This window comes from Cydia amplana, chromosome 17 (assembly GCF_948474715.1).
Source record: "Cydia amplana chromosome 17, ilCydAmpl1.1, whole genome shotgun sequence".
NCBI classification, from domain to species: domain Eukaryota; kingdom Metazoa; phylum Arthropoda; class Insecta; order Lepidoptera; family Tortricidae; genus Cydia; species Cydia amplana.
In genome coordinates, this window is record NC_086085.1 from 14,121,600 (window position 1) to 14,145,971 (window position 24,372).

A 24,372-nucleotide genomic window follows, 5' to 3' on the forward strand; every position below is an offset into this window, starting at 1 on the left:
AATTGCTCATTTAAAGGTACAAGATAAGATAAGTAGAAAATTTCTAAGTAACCTATAAGGTAACAATTTTCTGCCGAAAATTATCTTCTGGTGCAAGTATATTAAGTACCGTCAACCGGGGTGAGTAGGGATGGCTGAGATGAATAGGGACAAAACTAAAAATGTTATTTGCCTGACAATTTCTTAAAACACACACACACAAATACAATTTCAAACCTAAACCAGTTTCAATAACTCGGTCAAATCTCTTTCCGTTTATTTTTTCATCCGAACTCCGTGCAAAATGCACAAAAAGCTGAAAACTACGAAAAAGTTGGTACAGTGGACAAATTCAGGCGAAATTGGCGTACAGATCCGAATCGAAAATATTCTACGTAAAAATACAAACAGTGGAGAATGGACGGGAAAAACATTTACCAACAGTGAGTTAGGGCGATCTCCTTAGGTACAAGTATAACCTCTACTCATAGACTAGGAATCCTCTAGACTGAGTTTAGAGCAATTATTTCATGAAACCGATGCTGCCAAAAATACGGGGGTGCGGGGGGACGAGGTGAGCGAATCCCGTGCTGTGATTGGTCCGTTCAAAGACACGGACCAATCACGGCACGGGATTGACTCGAAGATGGAGTAAAACTACCGTATGAGTGGCAGAGGGGGTAGCGTTACTATGCTCAGTCTAGAGGATGTCTTGTCTGTGCCTCTACTTTACGGGAAGGTTGGCTTTAAAAATAGAATTTCAAAGTTATGATACATAGGTATTATTATTTGTAGAATTTTCTGATGTCTTGTATTAATCTGCATAACGTCATCAATCTTAATTATGTGTTATTTATTGTCCATATTTTTGACATGTTCTGTTTAAATTGGTCTGATACTGTGTATCCACTACTGCATGGACACTTCCTTATTTGCAATAAAGATATTGAGTATGAGTATGAGTATGTTCTTAATTAGTATGTCATAAAAATTTGCCTAAAAATGTATTTAGAATACAAAGAATTAGTTCTCAATCTTGACGCGACTTTATTGTTAAGAGAATAAGAGCGCGTGAAGGTAATTTTGAACTCTTCGCCTGGTTAGCAACTTCTGCTGCTGACTGTAAAGTAGTACGGAGTAGTGTGTCTTCCTGTAGTAAATAAGTATAAGGCAAACTTCCTGAATAAGACATCAGACTCCAACCATATCGCGTTATGCGAATCCCGACATTTATCTCAATTTGTGTAACGCCAAGTTCTATTCTGATCGCTTGAGTAAGGACGGGCAAGTTGAGGCTCCGGCAAACGAATAGTGTAACTTGACGTCTCTAAAGACTTGACCTCAAGATCTGTAATGACTAAGAGAGATTTTGGCAAAAAAACGAGTTTTTCAACTCACATTCATGACAAATAATTTTTAAAACTAAGTCATTAATAGCGAGACTTCGTAACAAAATATACTAAAAACAGAACATACAACAGACGTGATTTTTTTGCCGTTTTTTGCATAATGGTACGAAACCCTTCATGCGCAAGTCCGACTCGCACTTGGCGGGTTTTTAAACTCTAGTCAGACTTCTATAGTTCCTAATTTCGTTCGTAATTAAATCACCTGAGCGTTCGATTCACCTGAACCCGGGAAGCGTTTAGAATTCTACTCCTGGTGTCAATTCTCTGTCCAAGTTCCACGTTGAATTATTTATAAGACTAGGCGAAGGTAAATAAGACCTTTTTGTGTAAAGCTCTGAAAGAAAACATTTCTAAAGCCTTTGTTTGAGCGCGAATTGTGAGATTATTTTTGTTTATTTGGCTCACGAAGTGAAAATAAAGCTATTGTTTGCATTGGAGATTTTATAACTGGTTTAAATAAGCCAAATTTCAAATATAAAAATAATAATTTGGTTGGATTTAACAGGAACACAATATACTAAATTATAAAATGGTTATAATTTACACTACCTTTTTTAAAAAAAAGCTAGAGATAAAAAAAATCAGACCGCCGCCGCCGTAGTATTTTTGTTATTTACGAGAAAAAGTGGTGGCTGCCATCTTTCACATAAGTAAACAACTAAAACAACAATAAAATTAACTAGCAGTAAGATATTTAATAAAAACTAGCATTTAAAGTTATCGCCACTTACTCGTAATATATTTTTATGTATATTTTCCTATAATGTTAGAATAAGTAATTAGTGTAGGTACTGTACATACTATTATACCTCTACTATTGGTATATTTCTAAAAACAACGTTCAAATCATAAACCCTTAGCAATAGAAATGACTAAAAATAAAAAGCATAAAAAATTTCGACATTCTACACAACGTCCACCCGGATCCAGATAACAGAGAACATATGATAAAAAAATAATATAAAATCAATAATGGAATGTCATTCCGTTTGTAAGGGAATCGGTTTGTTTTTTTCCGCCCCACGATCTGAGCTCGAGTCCGATTCAGATTTAACAACTTGTTATAGTTTTGATCTTATTTCAATACCTTGAATTGGTGCATGCGAACGGATGTGTAATTCGTGTGTGAGATGCGCGCCAACCAATTAAATTGAAAATATCGAAGCGAGATAGAACGAGTAAGTATTGCTATCCCTTTCACGTAAGACAACGAGTTTAACCGAGAGTCTCCAAAAGCCTAGAGTAACCGGTATTATATCGTTCCCTGCGAACCAAAAATTCCGTTCCCTCTTACCGGTTAGGAGAGAAAACGTATTTTTTTTTAGTTCACGTTCCATCAACTAGCCGGTTTTTTAATGAACGAAATAATATAACGGTTTTGGAACGATATTAACAGGTATTTCAATACCGGTTCCGAGCCCAGCCCTAGTAGCACGGTCGCATTTTTATCGTTTATCACCATTCCTGTCACGTTCTAACAAGTATGTAAGTGCGAAAGTGACGGGCATAGTGATAGTTGATAAAAATGGAACCGTGTTAAGCCCGCTGCAATCACCAAGACGATTGTCAAGATCGTATTAAAACCAGATCAAAACTATAAGAAATTGTTGAACTAGAATCGACCTCCTAGGTGGGTTTCAGGGACAAATGGACTTAGAAGATAAGGGCAAATATATCAATATGTCGTGTTGTAAAAGGCCTCGTCCTATATACTCGTACATAGGAGGAAAATCTTTTTGGGGTCAACTTTCCCAATATCATTTATCAATCAGATTTGACTCTGCTTACAGTATTTTATCGTAGGTATGCTTTGACCAGATTTGAGGCCGGCTTTTTATAAGAGAAGGGAAGTTTCTCAAAAGCTTGTAAGTTGAAATACAAGCGGATGTCACTTTTTGACAGCTTTTGTTAGAAAGGGACTTCCACTTGTATTACAAGTTACAAGTTTTTGAGTTACGGGCCCCAGCAATTAATTTAATGTTGACTGTTAGTTTTATAATTATTATTTTAAAAGTTTGTCACACTCGTGTTAATTAATCAATTTGACATCATTTCTAATAAACGGCACAGCCGGACATCCGTTTCCAAAAATGTGATATTTCCACATCGAAAATCTGATACTTCTCGTACGTATTTTGTAATTTTCCATTTCCAAAATGAAAATACCCTTTTTACCACACCAGCTGGTAAAGGACCTCTTGATTGCATTCACTAGTTTAATATCCCTGAAATAATCATTTAGTGTTAAAGCAAACAAAATGGCCGCCAGTCCAAATTGGCCGATATTTACACATATCGCACCTAATCCCATTTATACCTACTAGCTAGGGCATCGTTCGCATGGAGGTTGAACCCCGATTACACATGGATAGTTTAACACCCCAAATCGTCTGTCCAGTGGTTAAGAGCGGAGTGGTTAATTCGTACCGTGAAATTGATCAATGAGATATCATTGATCAATTTTACGGTACGAATTCTATTTACTAAGTATATTAATGAAGGGTTTTGCAGTTTCATTAAATACATGTGAAGATTGTGAAGGTATTAGCCACACATCAACTCTTTAACCCTTTCAGCAAGAATGGTATGTGATGAGAGAGTACGATAATTAAAAATAAATATTATAGGACATTCTTACACAGATTTACTAAGTCCCACAGCTCAAGAAGCTTGTGTTGTGGGTACTCAGACAATGATATTATGTATAATTTTACAAATAGGTACATAAATACATAGAAAACAACCAAGAATCAGGAACAAATATCTGTGCTCATCGCACTAAAAAATTAATTAAGGGCATTTATTTTCGCCGGGATTTCCAGGACCGCAGCTTCACAGGCAGGACCACTACTAGGCCAGACCAGTCGTCAAAACACACACATACAAATGTAGTGCATAATTATTTTTGATCGTATTTTCACAGAAACGCACGAACGTGTCTTGCTGTTTCAGTCAGTCTCGGTACAATGAAATGAAATGAAATGATTTATTAATAACAGTATTATACATAATTTATACATAAATTTATTGAGTACACGTTCGCAACACTTTGACTTATATTAGAATAGGTAGGTTAAAGAACTCTTCATAACTATACATCACAATTATAAGGGTTATACGTTTTTTCCTATACGGAAACCTAAAAAGTACTGAGGTTGACTGAAGAAGTATGACAAATACTAACGTTTAAGAGAAAATGAGATGGAAAAGAATTATACACTACTATAGGTACCTAATATAATATTGCAACATTGTGTGCATCAAATAATACGCTTACGAGTAAGCATTAAGTTAAAGAATACGAACAACCTTAGAAGGACAATCGATTTTTACTCAAATGTCAGGCATTGGTATGTGCCTACTAATTTAATAATTACTAGAGTTTCCCGATGGCTGTATTGTACACATAAAATATTTTCACTAGCTTATATTTCTAGACCCAGACCTTCGGAGTAGCCGTTAACCTTTTGGACGCCAATGACCGATATATCCGCAGCGCAGGTTCAACGCCAAAGACCGATTAATCGGTCACAGACCACAGAGCAACATAGACCTACGTGCATATGCATAAAGTTCAATTTCAGTTTTGACACTTGGGTGACGTGGCGTCCGAGTGACAGCTATTGTGTTTGACATGGCGTCGAAAAGGTTAACAGGCGTTCCCCTCTGTCGAAAATGGCGGCCAATGGTCGTACACAATGTATAGACTGACGTTTATCTGACATGGCTATTTTTACGTTACGTATACATTTGACGTGCCCCTCCCCGCAAAAATCGACTGACTGTTTCGTACAGAAAATTACAGACAAGGCATCTCCGAAGGCCCAGACAGAGATGGCGGGACGACTTAAACACCTTGAATACCTTCATCAGTAACTGGCCGGAAAAAGCACAACAACGGCAGTTGTGGAGATCAAGGGGAGATGCCTTTGCCCAGCAGTGGGACACTATAACCGGCTAACAAAAAAAAAACATTCTAATGGCTCCTCTACACGATGGGCCAACGCCGGCCACTCCAAGGGACGCATTTATGCGTTAGAGGGAGCAAGTGATATTGCTATCTCATTCTACCGTATGGCTGCGTCCCTTGGAGTGGCCGGCGTTGGCCCATCGTGTAGAGGAGCCATAAAGAAAGGACGGTAACAACGAATATATTCGTACATTGACCCTGTTCCTATATCTATTCTATCCTCCTGAGACCCAGAAGCATTAAAGGTCACGTTAGTATTAGCTCTAGAACAAATGTGTAATGATGAGTTTAAAATACCTATTGTCAATCAAAGGTTAATAAGAAACAGAGATAGTAATAAATTGTTGGTACCTAGTTTTACGAATTATTATGGCCAGAGAAGTAGAGAATATTTAGTCCCTAAGATCTATAACGAGTTACCGTCGGATTTAAAGACCACAAGGATGACAAAACAAACATTTAAAAAGAAACTAAGCAATTTTTATTAAACAAAATAAAAAGTCAAATACAACCTATATAAACTATACATAATACATTACATTTTTTTTTACTGTACGCTAAGAATATAGAGTTAAGCCCTTACTTCATGTCATAAATAAAAAGTATTTGTTTAAAAATGAACTTTGATAGTTGCCATATAGGGCTGCGCATGCGGTAAAGGGTTAAGTAGATACCTATGTTTAAGTTACATATCAACTACCTAGCTTGCATAAACATAAAGGAGCCTCGTCTGCCAACAAACCACTTTGTGGTTTGGCAGAAGAATATATATAATTAGTTGTAAGCAAGATTTCTGAATAAACGTTTTTTTTTTTTTTTGTTTTGTTTTTGAATTTAGAACCCTTAGTTACTCAATGAAAGTTCAAAATATTTTTGGAATATGTACAAAAATTTGTACGCAGGTCCTTAGGATGCCCTCTATGCCGGGAAAACGATGGAAATGATAGCCAAGGAATCTTATAAATTTCCTGCCCAATATAATAAATGAAATACCTAGGTACGTCATAATCTCGTTCGGGGCTTATCGGTTGATCAGAACTGGGGGCCCGATTCGGATTTTGAAATAGACATCTATAAGATATCTTTTAGTCGTCACCAAGATACGATAATGATATGTTTAAGATCTAACCTGTCAAATTTGACATTTGCGCGATTCTGGAGATACTCTTGAACGATTTCCACAAGATATGGCTTAGAGATCTAATTCACATCTATTAGATATCTAACTCTATCTAACGTAAAAGTGACATTGGTTGCCCAAATTGCGCTGCAAAAGAGAACTAGTTGAAATCTAAACTATAACGTATCTAGAATAGATCTAGTACGTGTCGTCTCTTGTGAATATCTTGAAGTTCGAATACGACAGTGGGTCAATGCTCCCAAGGTCCTCCCTGGATAAGGGATGTTCTAATCGCTATAGAGTGGCGGGTTGAGCGGGCCTACCGTCCTACCAGTAGTACTAAATTACTAATTACTTCAATGTAATTTAAACCATTTTGAATTGGAACAGAGTTGTATTTCTTTTGTTTCGTTCGATTAAAAAATAAAAAGTAATTCAAGCATAGCATACTCGTATTTTGCTTCACTATTTATTTCAAACTTCGCAGTGCTCAAGTGAACAGGATATTTCAAAAATAAGACAATTTTTGTCACGATTTAAAACAAAACTTTTTAAAAGTGTCTTTTATGGTAACAGATCTTGAGGTTATAGCTAAACTGGTTTTGCCTGAGCTTGCCTGCCCTCGGCTCGCAATAGGAAATCTCGACCCGGCTGTATTATGTCATGTAATATCTAACGTTAAGGAAAAATGGCGCGTTAGGTAGACCGAAGGATATTGGAGTAAAGCCGAAAATTGCTTGTTCGTACAAGTTATAAATCATCGCATATTTGGGCATAAGGGTATTTAATTTTTGGAGTTTATTGTGCGAAGGATTTAGGAGTTTTATTAGAATATTGGTTACGTGATCGCGCCTCGGAAGTATCCAACCAGAAGGTATTAAACGGATGTCATATTTTTATATTCCTTTAAACCCGTATAATAGGTATTTATCCCCATATAAAATTCTTAAAAAATTGTACTCTCAACATTTTTTGCGGAACAAATTCCTTTATTTAATGAGATTTTTCATTCATAAAATAGTAGGTAATTGGAAAAAAAAATTGGACCTACTATTTTCCAGGAAAGTAAGTATGGTTCTATGTGTATTTAGACTGTTAAAGCACGTTTTCAGTGTCTGAAAATAGGCAGTCTTCATAACCTTAACTTTTTACAAAATTTCATACATACAATACACACATACCTACCGTAAATGACAACTGTCTCATCAAACCAAGAAAGCCTCCTTAATGTCAAAGTTTCAGTGTGTTCTCGTTGAACAAACTTTATTTTTATCTTCTACCCCAACTTGTATTTCCGGCTCTCAAAACAACATAACTTTTTACGGTAACGCGTGTCAAATTTAACGATGTTGTCGAGAAAGTCGCCACTCCTTCAGACTCGTCAACATTTCGTACTAAGTCAAGATACTGATGTAGTTTCACGACAGCAATGTTAAGTTGGCAGTATTTTTCGATACTATACTTCGCGTGAGATTGTGATTGGTTTGCTTTTATGTTTATAACCGTTCGGAAAACAATACAAACACGGCCATAAAGAAACACACAAATGTTTTAGGAATCATGGTTGTTTGAGCAGTTTCCTTCTGCTATACGGTTATTTTATTTATCTACACACATATCATAAACCCTGTATGATGCGTTCAAATACCGGAAATTACGACCAGTGCGAAGATAAAATATTTTGTTAGAATAATGATTCTTAATTAAGAAATGTCTTATCTGTGAAAATAGTATTATTGCGTAATAATAAGGTCGGTATCGATTTAATAATGACATTCAAGTTCCAAACATCTCTGAAAAACAATGGAATTCAACTTGACTTAATTTCTAGTATCAGTCGAAATGACGTTTCCTTAAGTGTGTGACCAAAATGACGCAATGGCGGTCGTAACATGCGGTTCCTGAAACACATCATAGTGAGCTTATTAAATGTGTGTCGATAAAGCAGAGTATGTACACCTAACTGTACATAATTAGACATTAAGACACTCGCTTAGTAGTCACATAAACTACTATTATTCATTGGTTAGAATTAAAATATATATATGTATAATAATAGCGGTCGTAAGTAATTAAAAATAAAGACTGTGATGTAGTTACTGAACTAGGTAATAGGTAATATACTTATGCTTGCTAGATCAGAAGGTAACTTAGATCTTACACATAGAGTCATTAATAGGCTGACACTGAAACTGTTCAAATCACGTGCAGTCAATATACTTAACCCCAAAAAGTGAAATTATTCACACGCAACAATAAACATTCTGAAGCAAACTACAATATCCGTAAAAAACGGTAGCCAAAATAATAAAACTCATTGGGTTACGCTTGGTAAACACTATCAAGACAAAAAATGACAAGTATAGGTCACTTTTAAACAAATAATAAAAAAAAAATTTCAAGATATTGAAAATTGGAATTGTTTTAACTGACTCCACGAGACAGGCCTAAGCCGGTACCATAGTCACTGACAGTGTCAAAACTGACATAAACAGCATCGAAAACGTAATTTACTTTCTATACATCTCGTTCGCACTAATATGCGAGTACGAGCGAGATGTATAGAAAGTAATTTTCTATCACCGCACCGCTCGCCATCGGCAGGGTGTTCATCCACACACCCTAGAACCTAAATGGTCGCGTACTGTGCAGTTTAAGAGGAATTTCCTCCCGCGGACGCTCCGGCTGTGGAATGAGCTCCCTTCCGAGGTTTTCCCGAGGGTCTACGATATGGGGTTCTTCAAAAAAGGAGTGTACAGGTTTTTAAATAAAGGTCGGCAACGCGCATGTAACACCTCTGGAGTTGCAGGCGTCCATAGGCTACGGTGACTGCTTACCATCAGGCGGCCCGTATGCTTGTTTGCCACCTATGTGGTATAAAAAAAAAAAAAAAAAAAGTAAATTACGTTCTCGATGGCGTTTATGTCAGTGCCAAACTGATGGTAGCCGTACTAGCCTAGTGTGGCGGTCATAGGTTAAGTAAACCATATGTATTCTTTCTGATAAATAAAGTATTTTTATTCTTTTATTTTTTTGATACCGCAGCCTTCTTCCCTAACTCGCGGAATTCATTGATAAGTACGAAATGAAATTACCGTGGCAAAACTTAAAATTCGATTTTAACATCATATCAGGGTTGCGAGTACGTTGCCGACCTTTCAGAGTACGATCCTTTCTTGGAGGTATCTGCTGGCGACGGTTCATTCCACAGTTTAACTGAGCGAGACAGAGTTTCTGGAAAAATGCACAGTGTGGCTACCACCAGTTTGGCACTGACATAAACGCTATCGAGAACGTAACTTACTTTCTATGCATCTCGCTCGTACTCGCATATTAATGCGAGTGATATGTATAGAAAGTAAATTACATAGACGTTAGCGTATACGTCAGTTTGGACACTGTCAGTGATAAATAATCCGAAGAATTCCTCGATATCAAAGCATGATAAAGATAGTTTATTATTCAAGTAGGCATATTACAATGCGCTTATGAACGTCAAATAAAGCTACACCGGCTCCAACCCAGACCACTCCCTCGAGAAGATTTAAATCCCCCCGCAATTGGAGGAGGGTATCCCAAAATGGGACCGGCAACAAACTCGGCGGGACAGAATCTTTTCAAAACATTACATCTTAAAATTACCATGTATTACGAGTAAATAAGAATAGTCTTGAAGTATTTTCAGTTTAATAGTTATTACCAAGCGTAACCCATACCACAACACAACTTACCAGGCTCAAACGCTACTGAGACAGTAGCCGATGCATCAGGGAGGAATGTTTCAAATACTTCTGCCGGGACAAAATTAATTCATGCATAAACTGGGATTAAAGCCAATTTAAACACTAATGGGTCAAATGCATCGACTATGTTTTATCTATGAAAACATGTTTAGTAATGTCAAATCAGTGCTCGGTCAAAATGATTAGATTAAGTATTGGTAAGGTTAGTCTTGGTTATAAGTGCGCCTCTAAGTTATTTTTATTCGTCCTCTTTGTAAAAAAAACATGTTAAACAATCAGAATGACAGGAATGATTGTTTTGTCCCTTTCTTGAAAATGTATTTAAAATATTTAAATATGCATATGTATGAATTTGTCTACAGTCTGACAAGAAATTGTAGAAATTAGAAAGTAGCAATACTGTAGTGTCCGTTTCAAATAAATCTAAGAAAACGGGACGGCACTACAATATTGCCACTTTTTGAGTTCTACAATTTCTTGTCGGGCTATAAGCTAACTCTGCAAAGATTCTACAGTTACAAAGTGTGAAAATACCACTGTTCGCGAGGCTATTAATTGTGTACCAGTGATCAACTGATGAACGGCCGACCCTAATCTTAAGGGGCCCACTGATGGTCAGTCCGCCGGACGATATCGGCCTGTCAGTTGTTCGGAGCTGTCACCTTTTGCGTTCAATTGACAGACCGATATAGTCCGGCGGAGTGACTAACAGTGGGCCTTTAGAACTTTGAAGTTTATGGCACTTCCATACTTTGTTTTTACCAAAGCTTAATCTGACTTTAGATATCCAAAACATGGTCTTACCATTTTCACCGAGCAACACAAAAACATAGTTAATGCACTTGCCGACTCCACGAACTAACTGGATCTCCGCCATGCTTAAAATTAACTAATTAACTAGTAAAATGCATTAATAAATTCTAAATAATCAAAAAACTCCGTTGAACGTTCCTAGATTTCGTAATGTTAATGGAAAATCAATCTTAATTCCTCTCATTAAAGCATACGGGGTGATTTAGGAGACGTGAGCTGGGTCAACCCTACACATTCAGTAAATTATAATCTACTATTTCGTACCAGTATTAGTGACATTAACACATTGAGTGCCGGGAACCGGCAGGCGCTCTGTTCTTAGTCGCTTTTCTCTACAAAGCGGGAAAATGCTAGAATCGGCTACGCGTGTAGCCCTACGAGAACGTTGGCAGTGAATACGTTAAGGCTTTTTTTTAATCGTCCTGCGTAAGGACACTTCCAACATCGTCTTTGCTTTATCCATGACAAAGTGTCAAATTGAATTTCATCAGAGTCTAGTTACATTTGAAAAATCATATCTCACTCAAGTATCACGGTTTATTTTTTTCATAAGTAATTAATCAAAATGCTATAAAAACTGTATAAGAGGTTTTATCTATATTACCTACTAATTGGATGTTGTAGGTGACATAAGTCAAAATATTTGATAATAACAATTTAATTTGTTCCCAAAGTTGTTGTAGGGTGACCATGATTGTAGAAAAGTTACTTAAGAAAAATTTAAAAATAAAGGATAAAGGTTTGGTTAAAATACTATGGCAAACAATCCATTACCTTTTACTGAACGCGTGGTGTTAATCCTGCTCACATTTTCTGAACCATCCTGTATTTTAAAACGGAAAAGCAAGATGCGACCCTCCGTGAGTTAGTCGGTTAAGTCTCACGGGCCAACAGTCTAAGTTTTGTATGTTGGCAGTTCGTGAGTTGGCACGAGTATGTTGGTTAACTTGCGAGCGCTGTTATCGTTAGGTTGTCAGTACTGGGCCGTTTGCAGAGTTTGAAAATGGAACTGCGGCGTTCGAAACTTACGACTGTGATATCGTTTTAGTTTCCTGTGGAATATCTGATATTATTTTGGTAGCCGCTTTATCATAAAATCAGTTAACACTGTATAATATAATCCGTTAGGTAAGTAGGTAAGTATCAGCAGGTATCAATTGAAAAGAAAGATTTTTCCTCGCAAACACTATCTTTTTGTAGCGAGATTAATATTGAATAGAATAAAAACAGTCATAAATTTCGATAACATTCGTTCACTTTCAATTTGTTACCAATTTACCTAATTTTGCGATCCATTCTTGATGACAGCATTCAAAAAATAATATCTGCCAATTAAAAAAAATGTCTTCCCTTTAGAATTTTAACTAGGTAGTAAGTATCCATGGTACGGCAGTGTTTGCTTCGCGCTCAACTTGGCGGGGGCACTGCCTTGCCCCCAGATTATTATTGTTTTTTTTTTCGTAAGGCAGACAAAGTTTTAGTTCCGTACAAAATGAAATAAAACGGAATACTACTAATGGATGCCTACGTTTTTTTGTCAAAAATAACGGACATCACAGTAATGAATAGTGATGTTACTAAATGATGATCTAATATTTGTTAAATTTTCTCCTAAAGGTGACAGTCCATTTCCAACCGCAGCTGCACTACTGTTCATTTTGCTATGGAAATTGACAGTAACAGCGACGCGTTCGGTACCAGTAGTGCAGCTGCGGTCAGAAATGGAATATTACCCTAATGTTACTTATATGTTAATGTATTACATACCACCGATCAACTCCGGGTTGCCCAGGTTGACGTAGAATAGCACATCTTTCTCATAACTGTCTTCTTCTATGATATGCAGTGGGATGAACTTTCTGGAACAAGCAAAAATAGATGCTATAATAAATATTCAAGAGTAAAAAAATATACATATTGTTACCTATTACTTCTTCTTATTTAAAATCTGAGTTAAGAATATCAAACTAAAACTAAAGTATTTTAGGTCTAAACTCGTATCTTGCCTACATTTCTGCGGTAGGTACAATAATTCCATCATTTTTGGGTAACCTACTACAGATGTAGGTAGTCCATAATTATTTTCCATTGTATTTTCACGGAGGCGTACAAAAGTATCTTGCTATTTCAGTCTCGGTAAAAAAATACTCAGGTTGACTGAAGTAGCATGACAAACACAAACGTTTCCGAGAAATTACCATGAAAAACAATTATATGCAAAACATCTTACAAACTTTGTATATAAACGTTTACCAGTACAAATACAAAGTCTGTATGTGATGTCTAAAGTCTGTATCTGGACAATCGGGCATTATTAATATGGACCGGCCAAAGGAATAAATTTATCGTTTTGCCCGAGTCATTATTAAATTCCCTAGACATTATTTATACTGCCTGGTCATTATTTATACTGCCCGGTTAATCAATTTGCCCGTAACATATCTTTATTATCAAATTGCCCAACGATCACTTAGCAATATTCAGAATGACCAGATAATGTGATTTATAATTTATAATGTAGTTTAGATAATAATTAATCACTTGGCCCGATATAGCTTGTCATTATTCATAATGCCTGGGCATTATACATAATGCCCTAATTAATCACTTGGTCCATAACATATACAAATTTTGTATTACTCTCTTAAACTGGTAATCTCGTAAACACAGCAAATTAACTGCAGAAAACGCTTACTGAGTCCATAATACCCATATCAAACAAAAGAGGCACAGGAAAAAAACCTACACAACAGTTTACGAAAGACATCCCACGGGAACTCGATAACGGTAACTCGGTTAGGTGAGAAAATATTAGCCTTATTCAGGGAGCGTATTCAGAAACGTACATTTAATGCCTATTTCGTACAAAATACGTAAATACGTACGAGCACTAAAGTCGAAGCACGCTTCACGTCAAGTGCCACGTCAAGTATGGAACTTATAGAGGTTAGGGATACGCATTCTTACAGCCAAGTTTGTTAAAGTGTGTTTGTTGTTGTGTGTTGTTCGTTTGTCGTGTTGTGTGTGTTGGTTGTTGTTTGTGGATGTTGTTGTGTGTGTTGTTTTACATGTTGATCAGAGTTTACAGTTCTGTGTTGCGTAACCACGTAAAACAGCTATAACAGCTATTGGAAAATCAGTTAGAATCAGTTAAAATTGGCTATTGGAAAATCAGTTTTTTTTTATTAATAGGTATCGAGGCTGTAATGGCAGTTAATGCCGCGATAAGACATAAGCGTAAGTACATTATTTCAGAGGTAGGAAAATGGAAATTCATGGATGAGATTCAATATTGTTGGACGATGCGAAATTGAGCCCACATAGAAGACGAATCCACGAATTGATATCACTGCTACATTGCGACGTGTGTGACCCTTATGAGGAGAACTTAAAGCGATTTACTTTGGGAAAAACGGCCCAGAGAGACGATGGTTAGTAATAAGTAATCTTTGTAAGGATATTAGGCCTATTAGAGGGAGATAGTGGGCGTTTATGTAGCGTCTTACAAAATATTAGCTGAGGGCGACCGTTTTTCGGTTTTATATTTAGGTCACTATTTTGTATTGTAAATATTGTAATGCGCAATAAAACATGTATTATGTAAATGTAATGCAAATTCCATCCGATAACCGGCAAAGCCATCACAGTCATCATACCGGGCCGACCGGACCGTGTCCGGGCCGGAGCTTCCGGCGCTTACTTTTCTATGACAGCTGACAGGTGATCACGTGATGCTTTCCATAGAAAACGAAGCGCCGGAAGCTCTGGCCCGGACACGGCCCAGTCTAACGTGAGTGTGAGTAGGGCGGGGCAGAAATGTATTCAAAATTTAAAAAAAAAATCAATTCTTACAAATTGCTGCGTAGGTAATTTTATTTTGATTCACTCACAACTCACTTTTAACGGCACTCTAATTTCTAAGCGCCGCCACTTGCACCATCCAACTAACCCGGGGTTAGGCGGTTAAACCGTTAACCCAGTGTCAAATTGTACTGATAGCCATGGTTTAGGGCCACTTTCACCATCCCACTAACCCGGGGTTAAGCGGTTAAACCGTTAACCCAGGGTCAAATTGTACTGATAACTATGGTAACTCCAGGTTTAGCCGGTTAACCCCGGTTTAGTGGAATGGTGCAAGTGGTGCTTAAAATACCAAGTAAAGACTGTATACATTGAATTTATTAGTGCATACAAACTTAATATACATAACTAGGAAAAAAAACATAATTAAATAAATAACCTACAAATCTTAAAAACTAAATCTTAAAATAGATAAAACTAAACTTAAAATAAATAATTACAAAATATCCCCCTGCGGAATGGTGCCGTAGATACTGGCAGCATTTCCTCGCTGTATCGAAATACTTATTTTTTGTGCGAGGAAGCTGCCAGATCTACGGTCACCAGTGGCGTCAGCTATCCTTTTTGATAGATCCTTAAAAAGGGTAGACGCGTTCGGACCCCACGGGCCAAGGGTCTCGACACCAAAAGGTACGAAATCGTATTCGGGGCCGAGACCCCTATATTTGGTATTTTTTAATTTTAAGACTGTATTATATTTTTACGTACCTACTTATATTTTTGAACGTACCCAGCGGTGACCGCTGCATTGGTAAGGCGCTATCGATCCTATCGCCACCATACGGGCTAAGTATAGCCGTCCTTCGAATAGGACAAAACACGAACTGCCAGTAGGTTAACTTGCCTAATGACTTGCCCTTGAATAACTAAAATATAATAAAGATTATAAGGCAATGCCCATGCCCTTGATTTATTTAGTTATTACCTCAAAACGAGTCTGATGTTTCGAAACAAAAACTATACGGGCTAAGTATATTAAATAGTAATAAATAAAATAATAAGCTTTTATTTCAGGCAGTTACCCATATTGCATACAAAAATTAAAACTAATTGACACTGTAAACGGGTGGCTCATGTTAAAAATAAAAATGTTAAAAATAAATCTAGTTAGTTACAATTTAGGTAGCACATATTAAGTGCAGTCATAGAGTACCGTCCTTTAGGTAGGACAAAACCCGAACTGCCACTAGGTTAGCTTGCCCAGTGACCTTGAATAACTAAAATATAATAAAGACATTTTATTTTAAAGGAAAAAATGGAAAAGAGTTACGCTTCCGGCAGGACTTGAACCCGCATCCTCCGCAATCCGTGCGTTGCTCTTAACCAATTGAGCTACGTATAAATACGCCACCCTTATGGCGTGTATGCATAAAGGAAGGGATGGAAAGTTTTGCGATGTCCTGGTAGGCTCAATTGGTTAAGAGCAACGCACGGATTGCAGAGGATGCGGGTTCAAGTCCTGCCGGAAGCGTAACTTTTTCCATTTTTTCCTATAATATAAAATTTGGAATATCGCTCGCAGACGTATCTGCTTGTTAAAAAATTGAATAAAGACATTGTTACACAAATCGACTAAGCACCACGTTAAGCTCAATCAGCTAAAAGTTGTCTTCTCGAACACAAATTTTACAGCATCGACGAATTTTTAAAGGCTCATATTAATGGTTACCTATAGTATTAATTAATTTTCATTCAATATTTTTTGTAAATAATTGACATAATATTAATATTATACAATAAATAATTATGATTATGATTAAGGCTGATGTTGTGGGCTGTTATGTTGTCGCTCAAATTCAGTCATATATTTCGAAACAAGAATTATAGAATATAATATATATGTGCATCAAATAAGACAAAACACGAAATGCGAGTAGGTTAACCAATGACCAATTAAATAAGTTATTTACTTTAGTAGATTAAGTAAGGGTAGTTATGCCAATTCCCGACCACTTTAGCTGTTGACCCAAAACCGATCTTGGTCTCCGACGCAAGGGAACGCCATTTTGCTCTATTCTGCGCCAGTTAGGTACATTTTAAAATTAATTTTGTATATGTTGAGACAGTTCCACCTTTTTGCAGTCTGGTAAACAATAATGAAACTACTGTTACGTACTTTACTACGACGGCGTCGTGTTACGTCACCTGATAGTCAATCTTGGCGAATCATTCATGCAAGACTAGTGATTTGGTTTCCTTTGATCGTATCGTTGGCACGAACCGAATGGCTAGGTAATAGTTATTTACGATACAAGTGCGGAAAGTAGGAAATTCGCAACGAGTGGTGATCAGTGTGGCGATAAATTAAAACACGACCGATGGAAGTGTCGACACCAATTGCGAATTACCTATTCACACGTGTATCATACAACGTTTTACAGTACATATGGCCCTTTAAACTTTCGACATTTAAAGGCACAGAAAGAGCTCATTCCCGCACAAGTGCGGAAAAGTAGCACCATAGGTATTGTAAAAATCATTACATTATTAACAAAAATATTACCTCATCTTCGCAGTTGGGCTAAAAATGCGTTAGCATTTACTGTAAGCAACCCACTAGGCCGGTTCTCTGTTCGTAGAGTGTCTTTCTATACCTACTAAATGGTGTGTTACGAGTATATTTACTGCCGAATGAAAAATACCTACCTCCCTTTTCCCATGACAAATTAAATTCATATTTTTTTTATATCAGCGCATCTTGGTATTTTGCCTGAGGTTAAATTCATGATGGTATGTTGTTGATGATACCTACTTAAATCAATATTTTTTCTCCAATATGCTCGGAAATGTTCACCTTATTGTGGCAAAAATAGTACGGGAAGATCTTCGTTATTGTCAAACTCTAATTTAATAAATCAAACTATCGCTGTCCTGTTCTAGCGGACGGGAAGTAAAAAAACACTACAGTAATAACTTATTACTGTAGTGTTTTTTACTTTTTAAAAATAAAAAACGCAAACAGCCAATTATTATAGCCGCGAGCCGCGTCTACACAACCCGATCAGCTATAATTTCAAGCTATAGGATAGAGTGAGATAGTAACATAAACGACCTTATTTGTCTCGTTCTTACAAGACCGTTGTGCTCGTGTATGATCGTGCGAATGCTGCTTAATAAAATCAAAGATTATTTTTATAATTTTTTAAAGATCTCATCCGTGTTCATAAAGCTTATATAGTTTGTCAAAGGACTTTCTCATTTCAAACATAGACAGAGAGAATCATACTATCTTTGTCTTACACTAGTACTAGCGCCCAAAAGAAAAGGATGGGTATAGTTTTCCTGGTTCTTACTGACTGACAAATTGGTTTGACCAACTATATTGCACAATTATATTGAATGGTACTGAATGGCAGAATAAGTTTGTGCCTTTAACTTTTAAAAATTATTTAAAGAGGGAAATTGTTTTTGATATTTTTGATGTGAAGGTTTGATTTGAGTGATGCTTGATGCTTAAATAATTATTATACTGGGTCAACCAAATCTTGTCAGTAAATAGGAACAAAAAAAACTATACTCATCCTTTTCTTTTGGGTGCTAGTATTAGTGTAAGACAAAGATAGTATGATTCTCTCTGCCTATGTTTGAAATCAAACAGACCTTTGACACACTATATTTTACCTTATTTCCTCGCATGTTTGGAAAAAAGCACTATATATGCCTCGGCAGGAATAACAATTCGTGGATTCGTCTTCTTTGTCGAAACTCATCCACGAATTGCCCTTTCCCGGCCTCTGCAATAATGTACTATTATGAGTTGCCTCATTTTGGAATAGGAATAATAAAATGAAATTTCCGAAACATTTATAATAAGATTACAAACGCCATAAGGATGTCAGTAAGGAATTGAATTTTTCAAATACCGTTTTTGCGTTTCCGTGGGGTTGGTTCTATTAGTAAAAGCTGTTCAGTGTGATCGAGGTAGGTATATACATACATAATATTATTATTCAGATAGGTATAACAAAATCCCTAAATCACCAAATCAGTAGGAAATTCTAATTATAGGATATGTATTTGGTGCAAATAATACAATTATTCAGCAAACCCCTCAAATTAAACCTTACATCAGCATAATAAGGTTCAAATTACATTGACTAGCCAGCATTTAGATTGCTAGCGCTGATAAAATCCTTATACATCTACATAATAAGTAGACCGAAAATGCTCTGTATAAACCAACGTAGTATAGATAATTACAACTGATAAAGACTTAACACAAATACAGAAGGTTCAATTTCCCCTGATTTGGCCACATAAGTATTCAGAATAAGTATGGTTATTTACGTACGTGCGTTCACTTAGTAGAAGCTTTAAGGGTATGAAAATAGAGTCACAATTTGCTTAACCTACCCGCATAATTCAGTACTAGTAAAGAGGGTCCTAATTTTGTATAAGGACGAATGTCAGTAGGAGTTTCTTGGTTGTTAAGCCGTTTTCGAATAAAGTCTAGACAGCTTAGGCTAGGATAGCTAAACTGCGTGTAGATAGGCCTGGCTATCTGCCAGATTTGGGCTAGGACATGTTTCTGAGTTAGGTTCGGGCGTGTAGTAGATAAATATGAGCGGCGCGGAAGACCGTTTAGGAAGATTGAGGTTACGATGCGATAAAGAAATGGACCAAATTCTAGTTATTTGTGTTTATAAAGTGCTTTGGGATAATCTCACTTCGAAAATGGGAAAACGGTCTATAGGTTTTATACAGGGTGCTTCCTGTAACAGGAGCAATAAAAAGTTTTAGTTCCGTACAAAATGAAATAAAACGGAATACTACTAATGGATGTCTACGTTTTTTTGTCAAAATAACGGACATCACGGTAATAAATAGTGATGTTACTATGATGATCTAATATTTGTTAAATTTTCTCCTAAAGCTGACAGTCCATTTCCAACCGCAGCTGCACTACTGTTCATTTTGCTATGGAAATTGACAGTAACAGCGACGCGTTCGGTACCAGTAGTGCAGCTGCGGTCAGAAATGGAATGTTACCCTAATGTTACTTATACAGGGTGCTTCCTGCAACAGGAGCAATAAATTAAACTGTAGGCTGCACTAATAAAATAACTCATGTTTTGATTTTTATTACACTTTTAAGTTTATTCTAAGACGCAAGCGTACATTGAAGGCAATATTTATTTTGTATGAAAAAGAAGAAGTCTAAAGGATTCATAATTTTCAAAAGTTGCTGAACAAATGTTGGTCAGTTTGAGGAGTACAGCCTTAAATTTAATTTATTGCTCCTGTTACAGGAAGCACCCTGTATAATTTGCCTCCGCTGAGTTTTTTCGTTAATTAATTAATTTAAGTGCACCACGTGATCATATAAAATGACGTGTCGGACGCATTGGTCCAGCCCCCGCCCGGTCTAGCGGCGTCTGGCGGCATCAACAGTATATCAACACCGCAGCTGTAATAGATGGCGTTCGTTGCTGGCTACGTCGTGCCACAAGATTTTAATAGATGGCGTTAGCATTAGCTACATCGCGCCATAGAGAAAAAAATACATAGAGTGCTCACTCCATACATCAGTTTTAGTACCAAAAAGACTATTAGCATCTAGCATCGAGTAGCGGAACTATCAGTACTGCTACTTGACAATAGATGTAGCACCGACCGGAAAGTCTTATGCTGTTGAGATAAGACTTTCCGGTCGGTGCTACATCTATTGTCAAGTAGCAGTACTGATAGTTCCGCTATTCGATGCTAGATGTAGACACTGAAATTAATAGTCTGAACTGATGTATGGAGTGAGCACTCTTGTCTTACTCATTTATCTATGATCGCGCTTACGATTTCCGAATGTCAGTTGCAATTAGGTATATACAACTCCTAATAACCATTGAACTTCGGTCCCGAGGCGCAGCACCCGGCCTGAAGAGAGAGTACTCTATAATTGCCCTCTCACTACATTCTATATATCTAAATCTAAACCTATTCTTTACCCTCATACGTACCTATTTAAAAATTCGTTGAAAACTGACTTTAGACTTGAACCCACAAAACTTGTAACATTTCCATACATAACAGTTTTGAATGATTCACGGTTAGTTTCACTAGAGGCTTATATCGACCGGGATCTGAACCATCAGTTACCCGTCTTACTAGTGTTTTCATATTCGTGTCGTTCGTGTGAATGTGAACAAGATGCATGTAACTGCGTCGAAATGTTGGGAGCTCAAAAACAATATAAAAGGTAACGGTTCATATCCCGGTCGATATAAAACTAATATTTTCATACATCTCCTTAGGCGCCTCACGTCTTTTCCAAGTTCCTGAATATAATTTAACATTACAATGGATGAATGGACCTTTACGACATACTTAGCGTGAAGCACTTACGACACATTTGTAGCCATTGTGCGACTATCGCCCTTCAATAACGGTAACGTATGGCGACTGATCGGTTCCGGTACGGTACAAGTGTGGAAAATTCTGCGTAAACAAGTACATTTCCATCTTCACCGCTAAGGCCTGAGTGGACGCTCGAGATGGGCGTGCAGCGGGGCGGGGCGTGCGGCGTGCATGTTAAACAAATGCAAACGTATAGGAGCGGCCTTAGTGCACGCTGCTCAAATTACCCCCGACCCCGACGCCACGCTGCACGCCCCGCCGAACGCTCCGCTTCGAGCGTCTACTCAGGCCTACACTTAGATGGTTGGCAGTCCTCAACTGTGCGTTTCTCCAGAAACTTCCTGGAATGAACTGTCGCCTGCGGTACCTTCTAATCTGTCTTTACACACCATTTATAATACATACATGTAAGGGATAAGTTCGCCTTTATACTGCCAATCCTGTGCCATATATTTGTGTTCCGTGTTTTGTACAATAAAGAGTTTAGACATACCTACATACATACAGTATTTCTACTACTGTAATTAAAAAAAAGACACATTACTGTGGTTCGGAGGGTCTACAGCGAAACAAGAAAATCGAAATTTCGTTATCTAACCTCTCTATCACTTGTATATTCGAGCGACAAAGAGTTAGATAACTAAATTTCGATTTTCGTGTTTCCCGGTAGGCCCTCAGAATGTTGTTGTTAAAGTGTCATTCTATAGAACTTGCTATGTAAACAAAAGTAAACAAAAACTAGTAAATCGACATTCAGAGACAATTTCTATATGGCGGTTTGTTTACATACATAGTTAGCAAGTTCCATAGAATGACACTTTACACGCCCGCCCTATCGCTCACCGCCTGTCACTTCAGCGACATTGTCTCCCTAATCGCTACTATCGAAGTCCTAATGATACCTTTTAGTTATGGGTATTAGGGAAAATGGCCTCCCATTTTTCAATGTATTATTATAAGTTTATGTCATATTTTACCCTTTGTTCTGTTATTTTATGACTTAGGTAGCCTGTAGCAGGCGTGGCTCACACCACGATTTCATCGCGTCGCTACAAGTACCTACAAATACATGCGGCCTACACCAATTTTGGTACGGGGGCTACGGAACGTACGCTTTCTCGCGTTCTCAAATAAAGATATAGGTATTATTTTATTTTTATTTTTTATTAAATAGGTACAGAAATTTACACACTTATAACTAGGTAAATATAAAAACTAGGGGTATTATATGCTATTTATTTTTTATTTTATTTTTGCAAACATACAATGATTCATATTCGGGACCATTGAAAACCTTCCTAACCTCGAGAAAACAACACTAAGTACATAGACATAAGCACAGAGTCAGTAGCAGTGCTAGTATAGCTGTAGTCTTCTGCTTTATCAAATACAAATACAAATCTTTATTAATAACACCAAAGTTACAGGTCAAAATATCTCAATAATAGGTATCTGGGTGACTATACAAGAATTGCTCGTTTAAAGGTATTAGATTAATTTACAATTCGCATGAAAATATGAGTACCTTAATAACCTATGTTACCCATGTATATGGTAGTAAAAAAACTCTTCGACATTATACAAAGATAAGGTTAGTAGCCACTTTCGCTAAAAATATACTTACTCGTATCGGTAAAAGCCGCTGCGAGCAGTCTGTTATTAAATGGTATTTTATATTTATATTTATTTATTGTATACATGTACAGTACAGTGATGCATAAAAATACATGGTGTATCGATAACGTAAAACGATATAACGATAAAGTTATTATTCTTGTAAACGTTTCCGTTCTTCTGTAGGTAATCCTTTTGTAAATAAAGGTACTTGATAAGTAAACTCACGTACCTACACTTAATCCATTAATAAACGGAACCTCTTAACCTGCTAAAAAAATCGATACGTATCTCATAAAATACGCCCAATGAATTATTCACACTCACATTAGCTTATAAGCGTGCCGCATACGCATTCCTACACACTATTACAAAATGGTAACATCTTCAGTTCTAAACGAACTCGAATTTATACTTAAACTTTCAGAGAATAAGGTTGAAGTTTAAGCATGCCTTAAGAAACATATGATGTTGTGAAAGCAAGTGGTGTAAAAGTAAAAAGATGCGTAAGTCAGCTCGGGTGAGATCATTTATCACGGGTCCCGAGCTGGAAGTTGCGAGACAGTTCCGTATCTTTTCAAGCGGTGAAGGCAACGCAGGAGGAAAGAGATAATATTGGATGTAATTGATTTTCTATCGTTGTGTTTACGGCCTTAGTTAGCTGTTTGTCGACGTTATATCGAATGGAAGAGAAATCTACATATAATGTGAAGTTGATTACACAAATTTTACAGCCAACTGCCGAATAAGTTTCTTCACAGTATTTAGTAAAATATTGTGACTTTCAAACTGCTTTAAAACACAAACTTTCATTCGCTACTTTTTAATGCTATCAGCAGTACTCTACATTTACTACATTTATTTTTGGTAATTTACTACATGTAAAAGTAGTTCTTATTCAGTACCGTAAAATGGGGTGATTAGGGTCAAAACTGAAATTCAAACCTCGATAACATTTTATTTTTCCATATGAAAACTGAATGGTGTATATAATAAGTGTTCCGGACGTTTGTATTTTAGTTTTTATTTTATTTTGGGTAGTTTCATTTCATAACTTTGACGATAAAGAGGAAAACCCACCTCACCCCGTAGTGCCTCGTATTTGGGGTGAGAGAGGTTTTCATACAAAGGTGATTTTGGAAGATTGTTGGATCGATTTTTTTTTATTATGCGTATTACTATAGCTCCATTTTAAATTGTAATACATTATTTTTGTAGCAGTAGCCTTAAAATCCCTTCTCACCCCCCTCTCAAACCTTCTCTCCCCATTCATAACCCACCTCTCCCCGCGAAACCTACTCACCCCGTTTTACGGTAGTTCTTTTTATGTCGCGGGATTATTAAGTAAATAATAGCAAAATTTCCTGCTCGTTAATCAAAAATAATTTCTTCACTTCATTAATACTATAGCGTAAGAGACCAAGAAAGTCGTATTTGGGCTTCATCTTTTATCAAGTCTGCAATATGGAACAAAAATGTTGTGCTTTATTAAGAACCACAATATGTATATAT

At 36.8% G+C, this 24,372-nt stretch overlaps 1 protein-coding gene across 6 annotated transcripts in view; it reads right to left on the reverse strand.

The window, feature by feature from the left end:
- Window positions 1–24,372, reverse strand: part of LOC134655802 (sodium/calcium exchanger 3) — a 292,912-nt gene that overhangs the window by 186,886 nt on the left and 81,654 nt on the right. For 3 of the 6 annotated variants that reach the window (XM_063511271.1, XM_063511266.1, XM_063511265.1), the window contains exons 2-3: window positions 12,802–12,893; window positions 10,210–10,269 (exon numbers count right to left, since the gene is read on the reverse strand). In XM_063511271.1, coding sequence (XP_063367341.1) covers window positions 10,210–10,269; window positions 12,802–12,893 — 152 coding nt within the window. The remainder of the gene's footprint in view (window positions 1–10,209; window positions 10,270–12,801; window positions 12,894–24,372) is intronic. The other 3 variants (XM_063511269.1, XM_063511267.1, XM_063511268.1) reach the window with 2 other exon arrangements.